The following is a 25,618-nucleotide window of genomic DNA, read 5'->3' as shown; positions in this document are numbered from 1 at the left end:
ATATTGAATGAACGATTGAAGATTTATTCAAAGCCATTAGCCAATACAAACATTTATTTATCATCGGAATAACAAAAACTGAATCTGAAAGTTTCAGCTTTTCTTTTATTTCTAGGAATAACTGTAAAAGATTAATTATGAAAATTGTCAGAAAAACGGAAAGTTGATCTGAAATTTGTAGTGCATTTATACAAGGGCGTCGCCAGCCGATGGCGCAGGGGGGGGCAAGTTGACTTTACCTACTACAATTCATACACTTTTCTCATTCTGTATGAATGAGAAAAGTAGGTATGAATTGTAGGTAAAATCGACAGCCCATGAAGTTTTCCACTTGTACTACGAGCCTTACATCTACAGCGATTGTAATAACTATATAATACAGGGTGTCCCAAGAAGTATATACATACAGGGTGTCCCAAGAAGTATGGATATACTGAAGCCAGGTAGAGGACCTAGAGGGCTATCCGAATCACCCCCATGTATGTTATGCGATTTTTCGTAGTTTCGGAGTTATGACTTTTTCAATTTTCACCTATCGCCGAGTACGATATGATTTTTACTCATGGTGACGTCAATTATTGCGGTAGATGCTTGATTTTTTTTGTGAGCCGAGCCCGTAAAAAAATAAAATCACATAAAATAAGTTTTCCGTTTGGTTTTTAAAAACTTGCTCTATCCTGTATATATATTCTGTGACAGTACAGAGTCCAATGTGTAAAGCTACACGAGCACGAGCTCTTGACTATGCAATAAAAAACTTGTAATTATAAGTTATAATAACATTTATTAGAAAAATAGAATAAAAAAAAGGAGTTTGAATTTGAATAAATGTACAGCGTACAGCGTATTTTTTTTTAAATTACCAGATTTTAATATTATAGGGGTCGTTGTTTGTATTAGGTTAATTAAAACATAATTTTCGGGGATTCATTGTAAACTTCTCGACCACTTTATTATTAAAATCTTGTAAGTTTCCATGTATAAGTTTTCGATGCACATTCATCATGGCCAAACCATTGAGGCGATTTTCACTAATAGTGCTTCTTAGCCAGGTTTTTAGTCTCCTGAGGCTGCTAAACGATCGCTCTACCGTACACGTCGTGCATGGAAGAGCGATCAAAATTTTTAACTTTTTTAGAATCTCTAGGGGGGGGGGGGGGGCAGCTGCCCCTCCCTGCCCCCCCTTGGCGACGCCCTTGCATTCATATGATATATTATGCACTGTGTAGTAGGTATTCTATTTTATCTAATACTGGCGGTCCGCCCCGGCTTCGCCCGTGGTACATAATATTTACGTTTTCTCTACATAAAAACCATCCTCGTACTTCAAGGAATATAATAAAAAAAGAACTATCTAAATCGGTTCAGCCGTTCTCGAGTTATGCGCTTACCAACACATTTTGCGATTCATTTTTATATACAGGGTGTCCCAAAACTCAACGTCAAGCCAAAACAGGGCGATAGGATTGATTGTAACCATCATGAGAAAAATCTGAAAAAAAATCTATTCCATGCAGTTTGAAAAATATGGGCATTTAAGAAAAACCTAAAAATTTGGTCAACCTGTAACTATTTTTCGGTTATTTTGGTTAATTTTTATTATTTTTGTTCATTTAAACTTTGGAACCGTAACCCTAAATAACATTTCTAGAACCACAGTCAAAAATAATGACACAATTGCCCCAAGTTTCCTTGAATTGAAGACTATTTGTTAAACTATGAATTTAAAATTTTCAAAATTTGTCGACTTTGACGGCCCCTCCTTTAAAAAAAATGTACTAGAGTATCTTGGCAAGTGCCATTAAAAGTTGGCGCATTTAATCAGGATTGTAAAATAGTACAATACTTGTTAGTTTCATACTAAAAAAAATGAATGAAAAAATAAAAACCTCAAGTAACCCGATTTTTGCTAACCCATTTTATTTAGTTAAAATGTTTTTCATTCGCACAAACTCTTTGTAGGTTCTTAGTTTTACGGCAAAATGATGAGAGAGATGGATAGTGGACATGTTTGCCATGAGTGAGCGAGACAGATAGTGACGCCGTTTCGTTCCGATCGTGTTTAGTGCAAGTAAGAGATTTCCTTGACCAGGAATATCCGGGAAGGTGGATTGGACGTTCAGGCACTATCTCGTGGCCAGCCCGTTCCCCAGATTTAAATCCCCTGGATTTTTTTATTGGGGCGTTCTCCAAGAAAAAGTTTATTCAAAGCCCATTGAGCGAGTAGCCGAGCTGCGTGAACGAATTTCTCAAGCTGCTGAGGACACCAACTCTCGAGGATATGCCCGGCTAATAAGTAAATCTTTTTTAAGAAGATGTAGGGCGTGTATTGAGGCTGATGGTAAACAATTTGAACATTTATTGTAATAAAAAATGTTATTTCCCTATCTGACTTTTATTTCAATAAACCTAAAGTAAACTAGGTCAAGATTTTTAATTATTTTTTTAATTTTACTTACTTTTGTTGACTTTGGTAAAAGTGGCGTCACTATCTGTCTCGCTCACTCATGGCAAACATGTCCACTATCCATCTCTCTTATCATTTTGCCGTAAAACTAAGAACCTACCAAGAGTTTGTGCGAATAAAAAACATTTTAACTGAATAAAATGGGTTAGCAAAAATCGGGTTACTTGAGGTTTTTATTTTTTCATTCATTTTTTTTAGTATGAAACTAACAAGTATTGTACTTTTTTACAATCCTGATTAAATGCGCCAACTTTTAATGGCACTTGCCAAGATACTCTAGTACATTTTTTTTAAAGGAGGGGCCGTCAAAGTCGACAAATTTTGAAAATTTTAAATTCATAGTTTAACAAATAGTCTTCAATTCAAGGAAACTTGGGGCAATTGTGTCATTATTTTTGACTGTGGTTCTAGAAATGTTATTTAGGGTTACGGTTCCAAAGTTTAAATGAACAAAAATAATAAAAATTAACCAAAATAACCGAAAAATAGTTACAGGTTGACCAAATTTTTAGGTTTTTCTTAAATGCCCATATTTTTCAAACTGCATGGAATAGATTTTTTTTCAGATTTTTCTCATGATGGTTACAATCAATCCTATCGCCCTGTTTTGGCTTGACGTTGAGTTTTGGGACACCCTGTATAAGAAAGATTATGCACTGTGTATCTAGTAGGTATTCTATTTTAGCTTGTAATTTTTTTTATTCTAACGGTTAATTTTTGAAATTTAATTTCTATAATTACTGTGGAGGATTTTTTATTTTTATTTAGGTATTAAATTAGTATGAGAATGATAGTCCAAGTTCGCAGTGGACGACCATTAACAACATTTAAACGCAGGGTGTGCATGACTGCGGGTAACCGCCATCAATCAACGTTGGAAATGTAATAATAATTTCTCTGCACAAAATATTTTATTCAGAAACAGGGAAGCGATCCTTGTAAATTGTTGATTTCTGTTTTTATTATGCGAATATCGGATAAAGTTGACTGTTGAGAAATCATAATGTGAACATATTTTACTTAATTTTAAAAAGAAGGATACCTACTTAATAAATACTTACTTACGAAATAAATTGGCGAAATAAAAAAGTGACTTTTTTTATTGGTTACGTTAATATTTTATTAAGAACGCAACTATGAACAAAGATTGTATTATAAAATTACACTTATAAGTATAGGGAAATATCGATAATAATAGAATTATATTTACAAGATATATCTACCATTTAAATAATAATTGTACTGCTAGTACATAGTAATAAGCTATAATAATAATTATCATTAATAATACTAAGAGATGTTAGACAAACGAGATCTATTTCCCAACTCAGCATTCGAACACTTATCACAGTTTTATTCATTTACAAGTATTTTAATTTATTTGGTCAATCGTCCATTGGTATCTACAAAGAATTAGAAATTTTACTCGTTCTCAAAAAGAAGTTACAAGTCAAGATACACAAATTGCATTTACGAGAATTATACTGTCATCTTCTAGAATATTCCTTTATCTTTTGCAATCGTCCTCAGCTCTATACAAAAGACAATATTGAGATACGATTGTACCATTGAACTGATCCAAATTCCTTAGGATGTGGGCTATGTGTCAGCGGGTACGTTGGTAGGTGTAGTCGGTGTAGGGGAAGGTCCACGCGCTGCAGCAAGTGCGGCGGCGTGTCTCCGGGCCTTCAGCCTGAGGTCGGCGATGGAAGAGGATCTACATCGTGCGGCTAAAGCTGCGAGTCCCGCGTAAGGAGGGCATAGTGCTGCAGCCGCTGCTGCCGCTGCACTCGCGTACTGTGATTGAATGAGACATACATTTAATTGAAGATACCATTGTGCCTCTTTAAAATCTTATATGCTAGAACTAAATATGTAAATCGAAATCAAATAAAATCGAAAATATGAAATTTAAGAAACGAATTTAAGGACGTAGAAAGTAAACAAAAAAATTGCGATGCGCGAGTCGTCTGGACTGTTTTTCCTACAAGGCTCTAGCCGGGTCTACCATAAGTTACTAGTAACCATAGTAACCAAAATTAGCATACCTGGTGTGCCGCAGCAGACAGCAGGGCGGAGTCAAACGGTGCGAACGCCGTGGGTGTCGGGTGCGGTGCGAGCGGCGGCATGGGCGGCGGCGGTCGCTGCCCGCTCGCTGCCGTGCCCAGCCGTGGGACTGACACGTATGGGGCCACGCGACAGGGCTCTAGCGGGGTACCACCACCGCTTACTAGCAATCCTGTTGAAAAATATCGGATTATGCGATATCTTGCTCGGGTTTAAAAATATTCTGATAGGTTGGATAATGAATATTATGATAAACGACAAAGTCAAATGAAGGCAATAATGACACCTAATAATAATATACAATTTGATTTTTTTGAACTGTTATTTGTTAATCATTGCTAATGCAAACCTAATTACCTATCCACCTAACTCGAACTCAAACTCTACCTAACCTACTTACCTACACGTTATAACATTAAATCAAACTAAGTAAATCTTACAATACCAGAACAAGATTATAATATGAAACAATCCAACTACTTCAATGCAGAGTGACCATTATAAAAGTTAGGAAAAAAAATGAAATAAATAATGGGATCATTAAATCAGTTGGATAAGTTATTCTCGACACGTAACCATTTTTTCCATCTCCAATCCAATTGTAACTGAACTAACTTTAAAACGGTACAATGATGACGAGATTACACTGATCCCCATCGATTGACAGAGACAAATGACGCTACAGCGAGCCGCGATTCCAGATCGTTCCCGAACTCCACTTAATTAAATTGATATTTAAGTAAAGCATAATTTGCTCGTAAATTAAGTGAGATTCGTTGTTTATAGCCCTCCCGGCGGGTGAAGAGGCAATTAATAAATTAACGCGGATCTACTCGACTTAAGGTGTTCGGATCGTGTCTAAAGGATTCATTTATTTAATTACTCTAACGTATTTTACCAATTAAATGTTTCTGTATCATAATATTATAATTATATAGCAGTCCAAGCTGGACTGTGTTATTTTAAAAGCAAATTTTATAAAGATTGATATAAATTTTATAAAGACTCTTGATTGCTCTATCTTTATTCATGAAATGGGTTGACTTTAGAAACGTGCGGCACGAATTTCGGCGCGATTTTAATTTTTATCGATCGGTAATGATGCCCCGAAACATACATTAGCGGCTTTTCGTGCGGAAACGTGTAATTACAGAGAAATCTTTTTTTTAATTTTTGAGATTATATTCAAAATTGTTTGAGTTACATTGACAAAACTACAAGAATTGTGTTTGAAAGAGATAACAAATGTCTTAATGTACATATTAAAAACCATAGTTCATTCAAAAGCATGTTGCTGAGGGGACAACAATTCATACGGATTATTGGCGAGCATATGATTGTTTGGGGCAATATGGGTATGTTCATAAAAAAGGTAATCACTCAGACCCAGACAACCCATTTATTGCCTCTGACCCATTTGAGTCCCAGTGGCATGTTGTAAAAAGATTTTTTAAAAAAGATAACTATAACCAGTAACCACCCAGCAAACTTCGGTGATAATATAGAGTATGTGGAGACGATGGGTGGAAAAAAATAAAATGGATCCATTCATTGCCATTGTAAATTGTATCAAACATGTATACAAGATTTGAATAAATAATTATTTAAAAAAAATGTTTTTATTGTATGTATATTGCACACAAATTGTTAATCACAGAAACGAATCTGTCCACCCCGATTCCACGTGGTACTTGTCTGTCATACACTAGAGTGTATTAAAAAAGTCGGAGGCGCGGAGGAGCGTGGCGCCCGCGTGTGCTGAGGAGCAGGCAGAGTCAAGCGAGCCAGAGTGGCTGAGGCTGGTCGCCAAAGGCGACCAAAAAGCCGAAGCTACGAAGGCGAGTGAAGACTCCTGCCTGCAACGAGGTACACGGGGGCAAGCGCCACGTTCTGCAGCGCCGGAGCAGTCAAGAAAGCCCATAATCTTCGTTATATTTCTAACTTGTACATCACTACATAGTATAAAACAAAGTCACTTTCTCTATCCTTATGTCCCTTTGTATGCTTAAATATTTCAAACTACGCAACGGATTTTGATGCGGTTTTTTTTAATAGATAGAGTGATTCAAGAGGAAGGTTTTAGTATATAATTTATTAGGTTTAAGTCAAAGCGAACGAAGCCGCGGGCGGTAAGCTAGTATAAATATAATCTCAAAAAAATAAAAAAAAAATAGAAGGGGGGGTTTCCTCACCCCCCCACTTTATAGGGGGTCTCCCCTTAGCTCCCCCCTCCCTTTCCCTCCCCTCCCCCCCCTTAATTCGTGCCGCAAATTTCTAAAGAAATACCCATGAAATTATAAAGTTGTACAATATACTTCAATGAGTGTGTTATTATTGTTTAAATTAAGTTCATATGAATTCATACCAATAATCTCTTCTTATTCATTATGTAATTTAATTTGTATTTATTCATTTGCCTTCATGGCTACGGCTACGGTCTACGAAAGTCGTAGCTCGTAGCGGTCTTATTTATGCTTACAGCTGTAACTTGACGCTATTTTCTATAAAGTAATATTTAAATGGAATATTCACTTTTTATAACATTCTACGAATAACAAATTTCGACGCAATACAATAACAATTATTGTAGACATGTGTATTTTTTAAACTCTATCTTTTTCTTTCGACTTTCTCAATTTCCAGCATGATTTTAGAGCATCTGTTTTGAACTAACGTGATTGAAAAATCATGCGCAAATATAACATGTGTTTACAAAAGCATATAAATAATGTGAATACTGAATACTGAATACGCATGCACTGGGCGGGATTCACGCGCTCCGTAAATCAGCGCGGCTCCGGTCGCCCGTCGACATTATCAAAATGGATGCTCCCTGCGCGTATGAGTTATTTCCATATTTGACACCGAATTACTTTCGAGAACTGCGAACATAAATACGAGCGGGTGTTCGCCACTCGCCCTTCGCCCCTGCGGCCGCCGTGCATTTATTTGATTAACTCTGAGTTGTTTAATTTAATCGAATTATAAGGTAAGCCGTTGCGGGGGTGCTGCTATTTTAAAGCATTTCGAACATCTTTACAGCGGTTTCTACGCAATAAAACATCGCCACCCTCACGACGCGCGAATAACTTAAAAATTTTATGAACAGGGGAACAATTAGGCTCCGTTTCCTTTTATTTTTTTTTAATCCACGGCCAGTGTTATTGTTCATGCGATGGAGATTTCGCGGGTCGAGATTTATACGGAGTTAAAAATGAATACTTAATTTTATGAAGATTTACTGCTTTTGATGTTTTCTTTATTTTAGTATTGTTTGTATTACTCTAAGCTACCGATAGATATAAGATACTTATACAATATGGTAGGTACCTAAAATGATTTAACAGAAAATTAAATTCGTAAAATCCTAAAGCGTTTTAGTAATTGCACTTTATTATTATTTATAAGACATTATGTTCGCTTTAAAAAGCAATTCTACGATACAAACTATGAAAACAAAGAACCTCTATTCGTTCCACATCTTTATGAATCGATTGCAATGATAACGCCACAAGCGTTACAAACATCACAATCAATAACATCATTTGTAACGATTCCTCAAAGGGGCAAATCGTAACAAATAACCGTTTCATTTCACTTTACATGATTGTTCTCGTGTTAGAGAGGGACGGCGGGGTGCGGGGTGCACATAAGTTAATAAGACATTTAGCAAGGGACGGCGGGATTGCGTCCGAATGGCTCCCGTGGGGAATCATTTTATTCGATTCCAGCGAGAAGCTTTTTTCCGCTTTTATGCTCCGTTTAGCGGTTATTCAATGCTTTCACAATCACGGTGTAGTGTCGGATCTCGGATGCTGTGTGTGTCAACTTGGCTTTGGGTTACGTTATTATTAACGTTGACGCGGTGTACCACGAACCCGTGTAACAAAAGATAATTTGATAATAGATATAACAATCATAACATGTATCGTAGACATGATTCAGGGCGAGTGGTACATATGAATGGTAGTTGTATGTTCATATTGTAATAATTTATTTCTAAGATATTTTTCCACAGATATTTCAAGGATATTTCTAAAATTTCTGAATATTGTCAATTAAAAATTATAGAATACTTAATTTATTTTGTGATTTATAATACCTATTTTGTAGGAAGCTGGTAGGTACGTGTGACACGTACCTACCTACCAGCTTCCTACATAAGAACAAATTTATTACGAGTCACTTTATTTTAAGTTTCTATACCTATATTCTAACAAAAACATTATAACTTTGAAAAATCTATAATTGATACTTAGTTAATCAATTTATTAAAAAAAAAACGGAAAACGCGAAAATTTTATTTCTCTGCACGAATGAAATAAAACTAGGTATGTCTATGACGAACTCCTAAGAGAATTTGTAAGCCTATCAATCGGTAAGTGCGCTGAGCAATTTTCCAAAATATACTAACGTAGAGGTTTTTTGCCGTTTCGCGCGCTTCCCGCCCGGCCCGCCATTTTAATTATTCATCCTCGTGAGTTATGGTCAAATTAAAAAACTGTTAGAGTCGTACCGGCGGCGCCGGCGGGAGTTGTAATCGAATTATGTAGACTGATGGAGAATACGTAATACGGTCATCTCTATTGCTTTACGTAAATCTAGGGCTCAATTACCCAACATGATTCATGAAAACAACTAGGTCCCTATGCTTTATGCGATCTGTGAAAAGTGCAAGAACGGAACGGGAAAAAGTTATTATTGTTATGTAAGCAAAAGTGAATAGTGTACACTTCTTTTTAAATATTTTTTAAAAGCTAGGTACGATATTACAAAGAGCAGAGTTATGTAAAATCTTCCCTCGTCGTCTACACCATGATAAAGCTCAAATGTGTATCTTTGAATACATAAGTAAGTTTCCTCGTGAATGGATATTATGGCGAAGATTTATCAGGGGAAGTTTGTGTGCTATGATTGCACATTCATTTACACTTCTAGTGATAATATCACTGCAATAAATACAATAAGAGCTATTTAAAAAGTTGTATTTAAAAATTAAAATATAAAGCTAGAATATATTTGAGGTGAGGTGAAGTTACAAAGTTTAATAAGAAAGCTTTATCAATCGGTATTTCAAGAATAAAATATGTTAACCATGATTTAAGCTTTATAATTTCTTTGGATTTGCGTTATATTCGTTCCGTAGTCGAGTAAAAAAAACATCCATAGAACCATTTAAATAAGAATTTATCCAAACATTTGCATTTATGATACCACAAAAAAGCGAATATTGCTATATATGTATCCTAGGTAATATTATGCTGTACCAACCTTTATGCATTTGGCTTTCATGCTTGCGGCATTTCGCTCGTCGGTTTTGAAACCACACCTGAAACAAAGCTTCATTATCATATCAAATAACGTGCATTGCATTCAACGTTATATTTTGTGTTGAATATTTTATTATATGTATTATCAAGTTTGCAGCATGTGAATATGCCACAAACACAGAATCTTTTCAAATCGAGCTATATTGATTAAAAAAGCACAATTTACAAAGCTTTTTAAATATACCTATTTACATATTTTATAAACCATACATACGGTCTATTTATTTTGATACGATGATTGAAATATAGCTTAAGAAACCCATAACCGGTTTTACATATTCTCAATATGTTCTGTTTAGCTTCTGTATCAGTTAACATAAAAAAAAATATGTCCCGAAGTGCAATCAAGGACATTCATCAGCAATTGGTGAAAATGGCCCTCAGTAACGATGGCTACGTTACAGCACAGGATAGATACAGATAATACAGCCAATGTCATTAATTAGTAAACTGAGATTGGAGCGCTACTGGCAGACAAACAGACAAACAGGCTAACCGCATTAGTGTGGAGGGCACGCGCCGCGCTGATTGCAACTTGTGAGGGGACATCCATACATTATGATGAGAGACGACTTTGGATACTGTGATATTGAATACTAGATACATACATACCAAAATACTAATCATAGATACTTTGACTGGATGCATTGATTGCTGTTGCATTGATGTTAAAACGTACTATAACTTAGTTTTTACATAAAACTGTAGCTCTAAACTCTAAAGTAATATTGATTTCAAAGGAACGATCTAATTCAACTCAATATGAAATATTTATTAATTTCAATCTCCATTTACCTATTTGCAATTGCATGACATTAAATTCCTGTGAGAAAGCTGTGTTCTTTACTGTGTTCTTTACATACTAAAATGGCTTTTTGTTTTAAATCTAATATTTTATGATGGAAATAATTCTAATGCGATATAATTATTATATTAATTGATAAGATAAATAAACACGCGCTAACTAGGGTCAAATTCATTAGCATTGATTGCACAACAGCTAAATATACAAACATATTGAACTCTAGTAGGTATCTTCTGCATGTGCAATGTGGATTAATGATACTTTGCAAGCTTTTTTGGTCATACTTATTATTGTTGATTTATACAATATGTTGATATAAATACCTAAATGAATTATATAGTTAAGATTTAGTTAATTTTATTTTAGAAATCTAATAAAAGAAAGTTATTTATATCTGTATTTGCAAATAGAGAAGGCATTATAAAATTACAAAATAAATAAATATATAAATAAAACAACAAAATTATAATGTCAATACATAAATTGTCCTGTAATTGTTTAATAAATGAAAACTGTATTATAATCAATAAGGATATGGGATTCAATACACTAAAAAATGTCGATAGTCCGTGGGTTCAGCTAGTAATTGATAAGCGAAGGACGAATAAACGTTAAACATAAATGTACTAACAAAATCTAATTGAATAATAGTCATTAAAAGAATGAACCAAAAAGTCAATCCCCATACTTATCAATTACTGGAACGTGTGACTTGACACTAGTGAAGACGTAGTAGTAAGGGTCAAGGCTTTTATCTATAATGTCCCCTACTAACATCACTTAACGCCGATCGAGCACTAATCGCGATATATTGCCTATAGAGTAGCACTTGTTGGACGGTAGCAGCTAATTACGTGCATTAGTAATGAGAACGAGGAGTGAGGGACTCGTGTTAATGAATATCGTATGTAGTTAGGCGGTGCGTATACGTTTATGCTGAATGTTATTGTTATGAATGTGTTTAATTAAAGTAGAATTTGCATTAGAGAAGAAAATATTAATAATTAAATTATATATTTTATATTTTAAGACACATAAACACTATTAACGAAGTTTTGTAAACTCATCACACGGTAACTGAGTGATTAGGATATAATATTTTTGGTTTCGCAAAAATCTAATGGCTGTAGCGTCCAGCAATCCGCGATCCGCGCGCTACATAGCGTACGTAGCTCGTAGGCACAGACCACAAGCTCGTAGGCGTATAAAATTTCAGAAACTATATAAGTAGATCGTAAAATATAACGGATATATGTAAAACATTTTTCAATTCACGAGTAAATGAAATAAAACTAAGACCATTCAAATTATGTATTTTAAATTTTGGATAATATAAAATTGTATAACTTTTTGCACACCTTTTGGAAGAAAAATGTGTGCGTGTACTAGTGTACACACGTAAGAAGTGAAACTTCTTTATGACCTTATTTTTCAAAAAATAATTTACTATATGCAACTTTACAGAAATACGTCGAATCACGCGTGGTAGGGATAAGAAAAAGATGGCGCGTAACGGAAAAATGTCACGCGTAACGAAAAAATGTTACACTAAATGTTTCACTTCAAAAAGACTACCGTTTTTAAAAGTATTAATCAAATTTCAACTAACCTGAACTCGAGCTTCGCTAAGCCCAAGCCTCTGACTAAGTTCTTCTCTCATAAAAGCATCAGGATAGTGCGTCTCATCGAACAGTCTCTCCAGTTCTCCCAGCTGTTCCAGTGTGAAGTTTGTGCGGGAACGTCGCTGCTTACCACCGCCACCGCCAACACAGTTTGATTTTTCCGTAATATCTGCTTGCAAAAATGAGATGTTGTCAAATGGAATCGTTCATTGGTTCAAAGGAATATTTGATGTTATCTCAATCGATAACGAATAGTATTTTAGTAATATAGTAATAGGCAAAATTAGTTAAACCACGTAAACATAATATTTGCAGTAACATTAGTTAATAAAACCTATGTGTCCGATTGTTAAAGTAGAATACTGAGTTGATACTGAGTAAATGATGGCGGGTGGATGCTGGTTCGCAATACGGTTCAATTCGATTTTGTCAAGCTCTTTCTTACTGTATGAAATAATATTATCAATTGTATGCGTGCTATCACACTCTAGGTATACCAAAGCGTGCAACTGAACTAAGTGTTCTTTAAATGGTATTCGCTTAAAATTAATGTGATCATCTTAATCCTAATCGAATGGATAGTTGCGAAGAAAATCAAAGCGCTAATCGGGTCCACGGGGCCGTCGGAATATCCCCAGACGAACGGGCGATACGTTTAACGGTGTCGTTTGAAGCAATTTAGCAAATTGGGAAGCTCTCCTTTTTATACGGCAATTATGTAAATGGAGGGATTATCCAAGTGTGGGCGGCGCTGCGGGCCACACCCGTTCTCCCCTTTCGTCCCCGGGGCAACTTCTTAAACGTCTAAGACTCGAGAACAGTGATTAATTGTCGAACAAATACTCACATTAAGTCGTCAGTGATTTATTCATCGGGTCTTTAGGGATATCGACTTGCAGTTTTGTCACTGCGCTCTCTTCAAGTCATCGTTTATGGTTTTTGCATTTTTAATCAATTTATTCCTTTGTCGTATTGAATTGGTCAGTGAAATGTATGAGATTTGAATATAATTTACACTGTTTTGCATTTGTTGTTTTATTTACACTTATATTATAGTGCGGAAATAATTTTCTGTTTGTTTGTACTATTATATGTACTACAAGCTAGTTATCCCGGCGGAAATAGGAGGAGCGGCTAGTTTACAAAAAAAAAAAGACGTGTGGCACTCGGGGACTGCCGCGGTAAAGCTATTGCATAGCATGCCTTCAAGCCACAGCTCCGAGCCCGTCGGAGTGGGGAGCGTGAGGTTTTTTCGTTACGGAATTTCTCGATTCGGTCCCCGCGCTCAAGGCCCGCGATAGAAGCTATGCAATAGCTTAAAACTTAAAAGAAGTAGAACTTGTAAATGCAACAACTGGCGATGGTCAAATGGTAGGTATAATGCTAGGCGTCCATTACAGGCGGATCGGGCCGGGCCGCATCGCAACGGGCCGTCTCTAATGGACGCGCTGTTTGCTCCTGCGTCCACCTGTACGGGGCGCGGCGGATCGCCTAGGCGGATTTTATCTAACAGACGCTCGCCGCTCACATCCGCCTGCCTGCGTCCACTAGACGGGTCGGGGCGGGCCGGGCCGCAGCGCACCGCCGGCAGAAATCCGCCTGCGAAGCGATATCCGCCAATGCGTTGCGGCCCGCCCCGGCCCGATCCGTCGCTAATGGACGATGTTTCATACAAAACATAGGCCGGCGTATTTTTGCGTTGCGATGCGGCCCGGCCCGATCCGCCTAGTGGACGCCAGCCATAAGTACTTAGTTATGAATATGCAGGTGGATAGTAAAACTAATGGTGACATAGGTAATATGAGAACACCATTCATCATCACTCATTAAGTTAAATTGATGATCTAACGCATTTTTAGGGTTCCATATGAAAAGGGTAAAAACGGGTTGCCTGTATGTCTGTCTCTGCGCGTTTTTCTGTCACCAAGCTGTATCTCATGAACCGTGATTGTTTACATTTCAAAATTATAGAGGATATGTATTTCTACTGCCACTATAATAACAAATTATAAAACAATTATAATTTGTACATTATAAAACAAAATAAAAAAAAAACAATATTTAAGGGGTCTTCCATTCAACAAACGTGATTTTTTGCTCCATATTGATAACGAAAACATTCTTGAAAATGCTTGAAATATTTACAGAATCTTTAGTAATATGTTCACTTTGAAAATAAATAATTAAATCTTATATATAAAATTCTCGTGTCACAATGTTAGTCTGCATACTCCTCCGAAACGGGTGGACCGATTCTCATGAAATTTTCTGTGCATATCGGGTAAGTCTGAGAATCGGCCAACATCTATTTTTCATATGTACCACGGGCGAAGCCGGGGCGGACCGCTAGTTAAAATATAACAACGGAATACGTACGGAATCCCTTATGTCGTAAGTCCGACTCGCACGCAAATAGGTACCTAACTGGCTTTTTTATTCTATTTGTAATTGAATTCGAAATTATATTACTCAGTAGAAAAAACGAATCGGAATGATCTACAAATAAGAATTGTACTGAAAACTACCATTAAAAGTATTTTATCAACCTCTGAAATTAAAATCAGATGATGTCATCATGCGAGTTTAAAATATAGAGACAACCACAGACATGTATGAGACAACTTTTTCATGCATTTAAAATACCCTCCAAAACTTACGGGTACGCGCAGACAGAGAGCGTTCTGCGTTCCGCGTTCTGCATTCTGCGTTCCGCGTTCTTTGTAATGTGAAGGATCTATAGCGCCGGCGCACACAGAACACAGTTAGACCGCGGCGGTCATTCGGAACGCTTGCGTTCTCGCGTTCTCTGTACAGAATTACAAAGAACTCGCGTTCTCGCTATGGCTGGTCCGTCTTCTCCAATTGGTATCTTGTTTTTCTATTTCAGATTTTACATAGTCATGTAACTCATTGAAGCTATTTATATAAAATTGTTTTAATTGTAAATTGTTTATTGACATTCGAAAATAAATATAAAATCTCTTTTCATCTTGAAGCAGCTCAGGGATAAGAATACTAAATTCTCCCATATCATCTCGTTTCGTGTTGATAGGGTGTACCCAACATTTTCTACTTTTTTTTGACTCGTCTAGACTCCACAAAAGCAAGGCTTCATCTTCGGAAGATGAACTTTCGAGAGACATGTTTCACGTGCGGAGAGTCACGAAATAGAACGCAAATGTCTTGAACGGATCCTGTGTGCGCTAGAACGCAGAACGCAGAACTGACGAACGCAGAACGCAGAACGCGGAACGCAGAACGCTGTATGTCTGCGCGTAGCCTACATCTTATTTTGAATACCTACCTAAAGCCTACCTACTATCCTTTCTGAAAGTATTTTTCATGTTTATTTTTTTCTTTTCTCTACATTAAGTATATTATATCTATAGTGGAAGCTCAGTGGTTAGTAGCCAGAATTAAAACGAAAAATGGGGTTTCGAGACCGGACGAGTGTGTAAGTAACAAATTGTTTTTCTATTTATCTTCATTATTCAAATCACCACTTCAACTGCTGGTATTGAAGGAAAATATCGTGAACAACAAGCATGTCGCAGAATCAAAAGTTCTACATATTGTACACGTCCGCTGTCCTGCACCTGATCAGCGTGACAGCCGTCTCGCTGGATTATGGTTTTTAATTAGTATGTTTATAAAATGTTGAGACAAATATACCTCGTTTTATTAATGTATGTAGTCATTGCAACGTAAATAAAGTCATAACTCATAATACATATTTTAAAATATTTAATATTGTTCTGGGCTAGGCTAGGCCCATAATAATGTTTAATATCTTTTAATTAGGTGCATAATACATAGCAAATCGACAAATTATTTAGGTAAGTACCTACATACTCCATATTCACCTCTCCATATTTCTATGAATTAAGACATAGACTAAATTCTATATTATGGGATTTTGCCTACCAATATTTATAATAGTCTAAGATCCCACTGCAGGATTACTTCGTTCATAGTTTTTTTTATGAAACCAAAATTTTATGTACTTATATTTATAATAAGGAAAAATATATCGACTAGATTTCCAGTCAAAATTTGGCCGCAAGCATTTTTAATTAATATTCATCTTCTTTAACAGCCAGCAACCCTCATTTGCGGCTGGATTTAATTAGGCAACCATATAGGACAATTATAAGAAAAAAAATAGCTTTAATTTCATATATGGTTCATAAATGTGCGTTATGAACGTGTAACATATAAATGGATTGAAATCATACCCGTTTGCACCTGCAGGCTGCGAAGGGGTTGCGGCCAGATGAAAAACGGCAACCGTGGTTTTTTAGAATCTTTATGTAATTTGCCGTGATGTAGACTATAAATAAAAAGTGAACGGATTTTTTTTTCCAAAAAATTCGAAGTGAAAAAATTTAATTAAACATGCTTGCGGCCAAATTTTGACTGGCAACCTAGTCAATATATACATATATTCTCGTAATTATAAATATAGGTACATGAAATTTTGGTTTCATCAAAAAAACTATGTACCTACGAAGTAATCCTGCGGTGGGATCTAGGACTTTAAACTATAATTACAGATTGTGACACCTGTAACCATGGTTTACAAAATAGGGCTATTTTTTCTGCAGCCACCAATTTCACAACTCATCATAATTATTTGATCATGATCGCATCGTAGGTATTCCCTGAAGGGATACAAAATTGTAAACTAACTGTAGATAAGTAATACCTTCGCGTTGTAACGTAGGATAATCTCATGTTATTGAATTGAAGTATCATAATATTGTAGTAGACCCCTTGAATTTTTTTTTAGAATACCCAACAGAAGAAACAATACTGCAATAGGTACCAGAATGGCCCAGTGTTAACAAACAGTTCTAGCAATCGATTACGATGATAATGACTAATATCATTACTATTGCACGCCTCATAAGCGAAGCGTTGAGGTGGGTACTACTGTCACTTCGCGCAAAACATCTGATTTTTCAAACTTAAAATGTCTTTATGTATCATACATTGCACTTGTAAGATAATACATACACACACATATTAAGAAAAAACACTATTTTTAACGTTCATGATATTTTTGATGTCATTTTGTTATTTAAACTAGTTAAAAAACAGTTTAAAAAAGTTCTGTCTTGGACGTCCGTGTGTCTGTATGTGCGGATCCTTTTTCTTGTTAACACGATAGCGACCGAAATACTTTACTAATCGAGTCTTTTTTTTTCTCTTACGCTTGAGTATGCTCAGGAATAGAACCCTTTCATTTTTCAGGGTCTGATTCGATGTGGTTTAATTGTTTTTAAATAAACAAAAATAATAATTAATAAATATTTATTTAAAAAAATTATGAGGCGTGCACTTTTGGATTTTCCAAATTATTTAATAACTATACTAATACTACTATTATATTAAACTTAATTTGAAACTTTGAATCAAAATTGCTAATTAACGACCTTTTAGTCTTTTATTAGCATCATCTGTATATTTGTATGTAACAGGCTCCTTTAGACTCGATTTGTGCCCACTATACACGAACAGTTTTAATTCAAACTTTGTACACCAAAGATCGGTGACAACAGGTACTAAAATTTCATGAGATTATCTTATTTAACCCATTGAGACCGACCGATCGGGCCGTTTCCCGAACGGCCCGATCGGTCCACGACACAATAGATTTTCTATTGTGTCTGTGATTTCGGGGCCTGAGTTATTAAGTTAAAACACACATAAATCTGTATAAAATGGAGATTAGGTATATCTCCAGGCAATTAAGTTTAAATTATATCTTTGGGCAACACAGACAGCTAGTAAAATCTCATAAAATAAAACATGAATGGCACTTTACTTACCATGTTTATGATCATCATCGTCGTCTTCTCGTTTATAGTGCTGAACAGGCAGAGGTGAGACTAGCCAATTGCGATGTCTTTTAGCCGGCGGCGACTTGTCCTCCAACGCTGTGATATCCACCTCCTCATCGGGGTCTTCAGAATCCACCTCCTGTGGAGGAGCTGGCGCTTCACCGCCTTCCAAAGACTTGCTGACGAAGTCCGCCAGCCGCTCCATAACCATTACTGTAATGCCTAGTGCCTCAGGCACACGTAGTCGCGCGCGGCCATGTCTCGACACGGTCTAAAGATCACACTGCAGCAGAGGCGGGATAACGCCTACATCACCATAATTCCGCTAGTGCACTAAAATATCAACCCTATTATCGAAAGCTTAGCATAGGAAGCTGTTTGATTTCGTAATGAGGGCGGGCGACAAACTCCGCCCTGCGATCGCGCAGGCGCCCTCAGCAGCAGCCGGCACGGAAGGAACACTAATGTAGCCGCCGGCGAATCATACACGCCTACATTATCATCATTACAATGATAATGAATTTTTAAAATGGTCCTTTGTAAGGTGTACTTTGAAAGCTCATAAAGTATGCAAAAAAGTGTCGATTCAAAATAACCGAACGAATTTACCTATTCGTGAAGGTGTGTACAGTGAATAAATAAAATCTCCAATATAATTTGGTAAGTAAAAATTATATTTAATACATACTTCAAAGTACTGCTTTTAGAGTTATTACTTATTAGTAACATAAGCGTTTAGGTCAGTAGTAGGTAATTATTATTTCAGATACCTAAGCTTAATTAAAAATTAAACGTGTTATGGCTAAATATGTATGTGGGTATAAATAAAACTATAGAAGTATCGATATAATTATTTATTTAGCAAATAGCAAAACACTACCTATGTAAATTCCTGTACAAAATAAGCTACAGTCACGATACGAAAGTTTCTTTTCGTTATAACTCAAGTCCAAAATACCTATAAATGCTTCAATATCATCTAAGTATAACCTCTATATGATCGCGGCAGTAACTCCAAATCCCAGTCTGAATTTATCGTTAGGATGGTTTAAAAGTGCAGAAATAGCGCAAGCCAACTGGGCCCGTTTGCCGCCCAAGGACCGCTGTAAAGTCGCTCCGACTAACCCGTCGGAGTCCGCGGACCCTCGCACGGTCCAGTCGTCGGTATGCCATTCGTAAGCCAGGGTAGCTACAGCCCGCCGTATGGAAAAACCTACCTGAAATTTAATTCTTCTTAATTAATTTTAATAAAGATAACTGCAGCATAATCACTAAACAATATTCAACACCTAATTTGACTGGGATTTTTCATATAAACCATTCTTGCGATAAAAAATGCCATGTTATACATATGTATAAGCCATTATATTACAATATGACTCTAATACCTAACGAAATAGAATGGGTACAAACAGTCGCTAGTATAACTTATTATGTTTATTGTTATGAATACGGATTTTCTCTAAAGAAACTGTTTCCGAAGCGGTGGTAAATATAAATTTGACTAGGTATTCAAGTGTTAGAGATTGAATTTTAATATTGATGATAATTTCATACCTCAAGCATAGCAGCAACCGTTAAAAATGGTTTCAAAGCTCTCGCGTAACATAAATCTAATCCACGGTTGCCAAGTGTAGCACTAATAGAATGATCATCATTCGCCCATCGCCCTGCGCCGGACGCTGAACTTAACTCTGCTCCATAACCCCTCGCTACTATTTCAGCTCCTAAAGATAACTGCTCCGTCACCGCCTATAATAATTACGTTAAATCAATCGCAAGCCAATAACTACGATATTATCTACCAAAGCTAAATAATTTTAAAATCAACAAATATTACCTGTAAATAATGCAGTGCTATAAATTCTCGATTAACAGCTATTATTGACGCTGTGAAGCTGTTGAAATAGGCATCAAATATGCTCTCAAAGCTATAGAACTCCCCATCACCGATCTGAGCTACGACAGTGGCCCTTGTGCCTTGTGTCGGTCCTACACGCATTTCACAGCTCATTTGCCCGCCAGGTGCTGCTTCCATTATAAAATATGGCAGTCCTATAGGTTTATTTTTATCCACATATGATAACAGCAGTTTGTATCCACCAGGCGATACAGAACTAAATGATAAAGTATGACCCAAAACCCAATTATTACTTGCGCCTTGTTTTACTGAGACACATGCGCCTTCAAAACATTGAGGGAGACGATATCGCGCTGCATTATGGATATGCCTCAATAATCCAGGATTTACAGCTCCTGCGGGGAGCTCCCCTGGCTCTTTGTGTCCAGAACAAACTCGACCGGTTCTGGAACCTGTTACTCCTGCTCCGGTCTTACCACGATCTCCTGTAGTGGTTTTAGAACTGTCCCGAACGGTACACTCACATTTTCTTGGAGATGATGCGTCGCCACCAGCATATTTATCTGGAGTTGGGTCTTTTCGAGGGGAGTTTGTCTGGGAGCAAGGCTTCGACTTTGCATATATCGTTTCAAAAGAAACGAATCTTAATAAATTATATAGAGACGGTTTAAAATTATGATTATATGATTCATCTATAGTCATTTTATTTATAAAGTGAAAAAATTTATGTACTATCAATATAAAAAGGCTAGTGACAAATGGTGACAAATTTTGGAAGTTTTTTAAAAATATTTATTGTAATGTGATTGTAATGCATTTATAAATAAGGTAACCTTAGAAGGTAACAGACTACAGAGAAAGATATTTTAGTTCATCGATCTGTGAGCTTAACTTATTAATTATATTGTTTTTACAACTCCTCCTTTCACTTATTTTTTTCTTTACGTTTTGTTTACAGTTGCAGTGGTAACTCTGACAGAATCAGGATTTCGGGGAATTTTTATTTCCTTTGACGTTTTGTTTACAAGTTTTTTGACGTTGACGTTGAATGTTGAGTTGTCAATGTGATTACTGGAATGTGCTAGTTGTGTACATATTTATTTTGATTTTTTTATGTAGTCGATAGTTCTTTGGACATTTTTCATTGTAATAAGTTTCTAAAAACTAATATTCCATCACAGCAATGAGCAATAAATTGAGTGCAAAGTTTTTGGAATTACTACGTAACTTAAAGCCAGATGCAATTCCTCGTCCACCGCGACCCGAAGAATTTAATGAAAATATTCAGGATCAAGATGAGAATGTGAACTATTCCAATACAAACAGATCAGAAGATGGCAATGCAAATGATTTGAAAAAAGGCAAAAAGAAACCGAAGTACAAAAAATCCTTTTCCAAACCTAATGACGAACCATCGTCTGCTTTCGACGAAGACGATAATGATAGACGCAGTAGCAATGGAAGTAGTGTTGTTAATACGCAATGTATGTATTAAATCCTCAATTTTCCGCAATCATAGCACATTTAATGCTTTACCAAAATGTTCTTTGTTAGTGACAGTATGAGGAACAAGGTAGCCAATAAAACAACCAATAAGATAATGTTATTTTCCTGTTGTCATTGAGCGCATCATACACGGTGTAATCCTATTGGTGCAATTGCGGTTTCTTATGAACAAAGCATGATGATGAATATCACTGAAATTTGGTTTTCCCAATACCAAATATGTAAATGATATGCAAATTCATTTTTAACTTTTTGTTACAGCTGGCGGAAATGTGATAAATATTGTCAATGCAAGTAACATTCGCTGGGGGAATGAGTTTGTCTACTACTTGGGGCCGGTCAATGGTCATCACCCACAAAAAAGTAGTTCTAAGCATGATGAAGAACAAGTTGAAAAAACAAACCTTATTTCTCTACTAATGGAATCAGAAATTAAGGTCCATTTCATTTGATCTATATCTATGTAAAAAAATGAAACCTATTTTACTTGGTCACAGCATCACGCGTGAATTGCTGGACTAGTTTCGATAATTCTTTTTTTTATAATATTCCTTAAAGTATGAGGATGGTTCTTATGAAGAGAAAACGTAAACATGTACCATGGGCGAAGCCGGGGCGGACCACTAGTCACCAATATAATTTCATATCACTTAAACACAATTTATTAATGTCGATTTAACAATAATGTTTCTGAAATTCACTCATTTTACAGATGATTTTCTAACATTATATTTTATTGCAGCCTGAACATGAATACATAGATTATATTTCTAAAAATCTGGGCAAGAACTGGTACAGCATATTCCGAGCTCTTGGATATACTCGTGGACAAATAGAAACTGCAGAAATTGATATGGCCAAAAATGGTGTTGCTGAGGTCAGATGTCTCATTAATTATTCTTGCAATATAATTCAACCTCAATCAAATATTAAGGTTATAATCAAAATGTGAACTTCCCAAAAAGTTGGAAGATAACTTCAATATCTTAATCATAGTAATAATATGGGCACTTGATGGTAGTCATATTTTATATTTTTAAAACATTTATCAATTTAATAAGTCTGTAGAACAAATCCAAACTTGTTGCGTTTTTATTAATTTTATCTGTCATATCTAACATGCAGTGTTAATAATCTTTTGGTTTATTTGCAATTCTGTATATTTTTTGGGAATTGCAATCTACTTAATACTTATTGATATTGAAACATGATAAAAGTGATTGCATACCAAAAACAATTTTAACTGTACATGCTTAAATTTATCTTGCGTATTTTTGTCTTGATAAATTTTATAGATATGTATGTTCATAATTTATTAATCAATAGCAGATAAACAGATACCAATTTTAGAGTATAGTATTAGGGCCAGTTACTAGATGTTACATGCCTATCTCTCTTATTAAATGCAACTTAAATACTTATTAAGTTTTGACCTAAATAAAACAGCATCATTTATTATATTCTAGTCTATTTAAAATCTTAAAAAATTCAATAGGAACACAAAACAAAGTTTTGTGCGAACATTTTTAAAGAATAGAATAAATTTGATCACTAGGTAGGATCAAATTTATTGATTTTATAAATTTCTCATTTATAAAGCACTTGAATGGTATAAAACTAATTATTAAAAATATGTTACAAGACAAAAAGAGAGACGACAAACACATATTTTCACTTTTCCCCAACAGGTTTATAGGTTGAATTTGTACAAATAATGTAAATTTAATTACAGGCTCGCTACAAGCTGCTCTTGGATTGGGTTCGAAATGACGATGATGGTACTCTAGGCAAACTCGCGACCGTTCTGTGGGATGAAGGGGAAAGGCATGTGGTGAAGGAACTAGCGGCCTTGTACAAAAGGAACAAGAAGTAACTTGAGGCTAATATTGTGATATTGTGTACAATTGATTAAGGAAATGGTGCTTTTTTGTGTGGAATGTAGGTTTATGAAACCATAGAATGCTCTAATTAATGAGTTTTACTTGCTGCCAGTTAGTGGTAATAAGAGGATAGAACGTTTTTAAACGATTCTCCAAATCACAATAAAGACTCATGGTTATATGTCATGTCATGTAGTCACATCATTCATATTATATTAGTGGGTAATTTCTACAAACATGTGAAGTAGTAGTCTGGGAAAAAAGTACTTTAAGTGCTGAAGTTTGATTGCCGGATATTAGTGGATGTTAAAAAATCGATAAATGCAGTTTATCTCCTTTTAAATAATAAAGGAATGTTTCCTTTCAGCAAAATTTGTTATTTACAGTATTCAAAAAACTTTCACTTCAGGGCTCATAGAAAATTTCCATCCTGTATATTTGTTTTCAATTAATTTATATGATGGATTATTTGAATTATATAAATTGTTATATTTACAGTGTTTGAAGGCATTCCATAAGCATTTTATGGAAATTTTAATGTATCAAATACATTTCGTATGTTAAGCACAATTTTTTTTATTAATTTGTATAAGCTTGTAGGTTAGAGAGGAAATGTATGATTATATGTAGTATAATATGGAGACAAAAATAACACAAACTTAGATATGGGGATTGGGGACCAAGTCGAAAAGATTTAAGCTGCTGATAACAGTTATGTCAATTTAGTAAGAATATCAGAAAAAGTGCAATAAATTTTCTAAAATTTAAGGTTCAAATTTTATATGTACCTACTATGATGACATATTTACTATGATCAATGATGTATATAAGATAAATATAAGAATATTGAAACAGGCTGATATTTTTACATTTTAGATAGAAATACTAAAGTTTTAAACTATTATTTACTAATAAAATGTTATTTTGGATATTAGATGTACCAATTTACGTTGTTAACGAACGAAATGGAAGGCAGAAGATAAAAACAATTACATTTTTATTTTTCTTATACATACATATAATTAAGAATATTGTCTTGTGTATGTGTATTTTTATATACGATTATATTGATAGTTTTAAGGAAATTTTTAAAATTATACTCTTTATTATAGTAATGAGACGTACATAGGTTATTCAGAAGAGCTTTAAATTATTGATGCTAGATAATGAGTTCTTTATATGTATTATGAGAAGATACAGTTTGAAGTTTCGTGGCCTTTTAGTTTTCTGACTATCCTTGTATGTATTATGATAGAAATAGTATATAAAAAATAGCCATGAAAGATACAATAATTGTGCAATATTAATCTCAAATATTTCGTTACCACTTTAAACAATTTGTTCAAAATTTTTATTGCATTAGATTCCTTTTTATATTGGTACTAAAGTAAGGAAGAAATATTTTTTTGGAGTGAATGAAGTATTTTTCTAGTCTAAAATTATTTTATAATTTTTGGAATATGCTGTTATCAATAAAATTTTACACATAACATTGGGTTTTATTGTTCAACCTTTAAATATATTATGGTGCGTACATATCAATAAAATTGATTTAATATTTATTTATATACATATGATATAATATGTTTTCAGAGTGCAATATGCTCAAAAATTACACTGGAGATCAAATTATCTATAACTAGCGGCGCCCCGGCTTCGCCCGTGGTACATATTTCGCAATAAAAGGTAGCCTATGTTCTTTCTCAGGGTCTAAAGATTGTCTGTGCCAAATTTCATCAAAATCGGTTAAGAGGTTTATGCGTGAAAACAATACATACATACATAATTACAAACTTTTCCTCTTTATAAGTAATACTAGCTTACCGCCCGCGGCTTCGCCCGCTTTGTCTAAAACCTAATAAATTATATATTAAAACCTTCCTTTTGAATCACTCTATCTATTAAAAAAAACCGCATCAAAATCCGTTGCGTAGTTTTAAAGATTTAAGCATACAAAGGGACATAGGGACAGAGAAAGCGACTTTGTTTTATACTATGTAGTGATTAGTATAGATAATTACATCAATCTATTGGTCTAAGATCCGAATATAGGGCGACCTTCACCGGCGTGATAATAGAATGAGACCAATTTTATAATACATATTGTAGTCTATTAAAAAATCTATTAAAGATGGGTTTGCTGGAAAAATCCTGTTAGCTGAATCGAAGAATACATATCTATACTAATATTATAAAGAGGAAAAGTTTGTAAGTATGTATGTATGTATGTATGTATG

At 35.1% G+C, this 25,618-nt stretch overlaps 3 protein-coding genes across 4 annotated transcripts; 1 reads left to right on the top strand and 2 right to left on the bottom strand.

Annotated features, from left to right (window-relative positions):
• Nucleotides 1–3,692: 3,692 nt before the first annotated feature.
• LOC149487930 (short stature homeobox protein 2-like) lies at nucleotides 3,693–18,345 on the bottom strand. The gene is made up of 5 exons (XM_089695913.1): nucleotides 18,123–18,345; nucleotides 12,279–12,460; nucleotides 9,806–9,863; nucleotides 4,516–4,706; nucleotides 3,693–4,264 (listed from the first exon to the last, which is right to left on the bottom strand). Exons 1-5 carry the CDS (start codon nucleotides 18,343–18,345, stop codon nucleotides 4,067–4,069), a joined length of 852 nt encoding a protein of 283 aa, XP_089552039.1. The 3' UTR covers nucleotides 3,693–4,066.
• A 673-nt stretch (nucleotides 18,346–19,018) lies between these two features.
• On the bottom strand, nucleotides 19,019–20,881 carry LOC149487929 (mitochondrial import receptor subunit TOM40 homolog 2-like). Its single transcript, XM_089695912.1, has 3 exons — nucleotides 19,975–20,881; nucleotides 19,692–19,886; nucleotides 19,019–19,351 (listed from the first exon to the last, which is right to left on the bottom strand). Exons 1-3 carry the CDS (start codon nucleotides 20,695–20,697, stop codon nucleotides 19,127–19,129), a joined length of 1,143 nt encoding a protein of 380 aa, XP_089552038.1. The 5' UTR covers nucleotides 20,698–20,881; the 3' UTR covers nucleotides 19,019–19,126.
• Nucleotides 20,882–21,050: 169 nt separating this feature from the next.
• On the top strand, nucleotides 21,051–24,865 carry imd (death domain-containing immune deficiency protein). Of its 2 annotated transcripts, XR_016315775.1 has the most exons (5): nucleotides 21,051–21,479; nucleotides 21,763–21,938; nucleotides 22,244–22,378; nucleotides 23,234–23,563; nucleotides 23,880–24,865. XR_016315775.1 is itself a non-coding variant. In XM_089696641.1 (4 exons), exons 1-4 carry the CDS (start codon nucleotides 21,179–21,181, stop codon nucleotides 23,372–23,374), a joined length of 753 nt encoding a protein of 250 aa, XP_089552767.1. In that variant the 5' UTR covers nucleotides 21,051–21,178; the 3' UTR covers nucleotides 23,375–24,865. The 2 variants fall into 2 exon arrangements, 1 of the variants encoding a protein (XP_089552767.1); XM_089696641.1 differs by having other exon boundaries at nucleotides 23,234–24,865.
• The last annotated feature ends 753 nt before the right edge of the window (nucleotides 24,866–25,618 follow it).

Source organism: Colias philodice, chromosome 6 (genome assembly GCF_061535455.1).
Source record: "Colias philodice isolate Cphi_HAF_F1 chromosome 6, ilColPhil1 Martin Lab GWU primary, whole genome shotgun sequence".
Lineage (NCBI taxonomy): Eukaryota > Metazoa > Arthropoda > Insecta > Lepidoptera > Pieridae > Colias > Colias philodice.
Note: the sequence above shows the minus strand (reverse complement) of the source record. Positions and strands in the feature narration are given on the sequence as shown.

Bases quoted from the DNA above. Each gene is read 5' to 3' on its own strand.
- LOC149487930 (XM_089695913.1), bottom strand. From the start codon at position 18,345: ATGGTTATGGAGCGGCTGGCGGACTTCGTCAGCAAGTCTTTGGAAGGC. The intron at 12,461-18,122 runs GTAAGTAAAGTG...TTTTGCAAGCAG, and splicing joins CGATGATGATCATAAACATG to ATATTACGGAAAAATCAAAC. The intron at 4,707-9,805 runs GTTGGTACAGCA...ATTTTTCAACAG, and splicing joins TGAAAGCCAAATGCATAAAG to GATTGCTAGTAAGCGGTGGT.
- LOC149487929 (XM_089695912.1), bottom strand. From the start codon at position 20,697: ATGACTATAGATGAATCATATAATCATAATTTTAAACCGTCTCTATAT. The intron at 19,887-19,974 runs GTAATATTTGTT...TAATTATTATAG, and splicing joins TAGCACTGCATTATTTACAG to GCGGTGACGGAGCAGTTATC. The intron at 19,352-19,691 runs GTATGAAATTAT...ATTAAATTTCAG, and splicing joins CGGTTGCTGCTATGCTTGAG to GTAGGTTTTTCCATACGGCG.
- imd (XM_089696641.1), top strand. From the start codon at position 21,179: ATGAGCAATAAATTGAGTGCAAAGTTTTTGGAATTACTACGTAACTTA. The intron at 21,939-22,243 runs GTCCATTTCATT...ATTTTATTGCAG, and splicing joins TAATGGAATCAGAAATTAAG to CCTGAACATGAATACATAGA. The intron at 22,379-23,233 runs GTCAGATGTCTC...ATTTAATTACAG, and splicing joins CCAAAAATGGTGTTGCTGAG to GCTCGCTACAAGCTGCTCTT.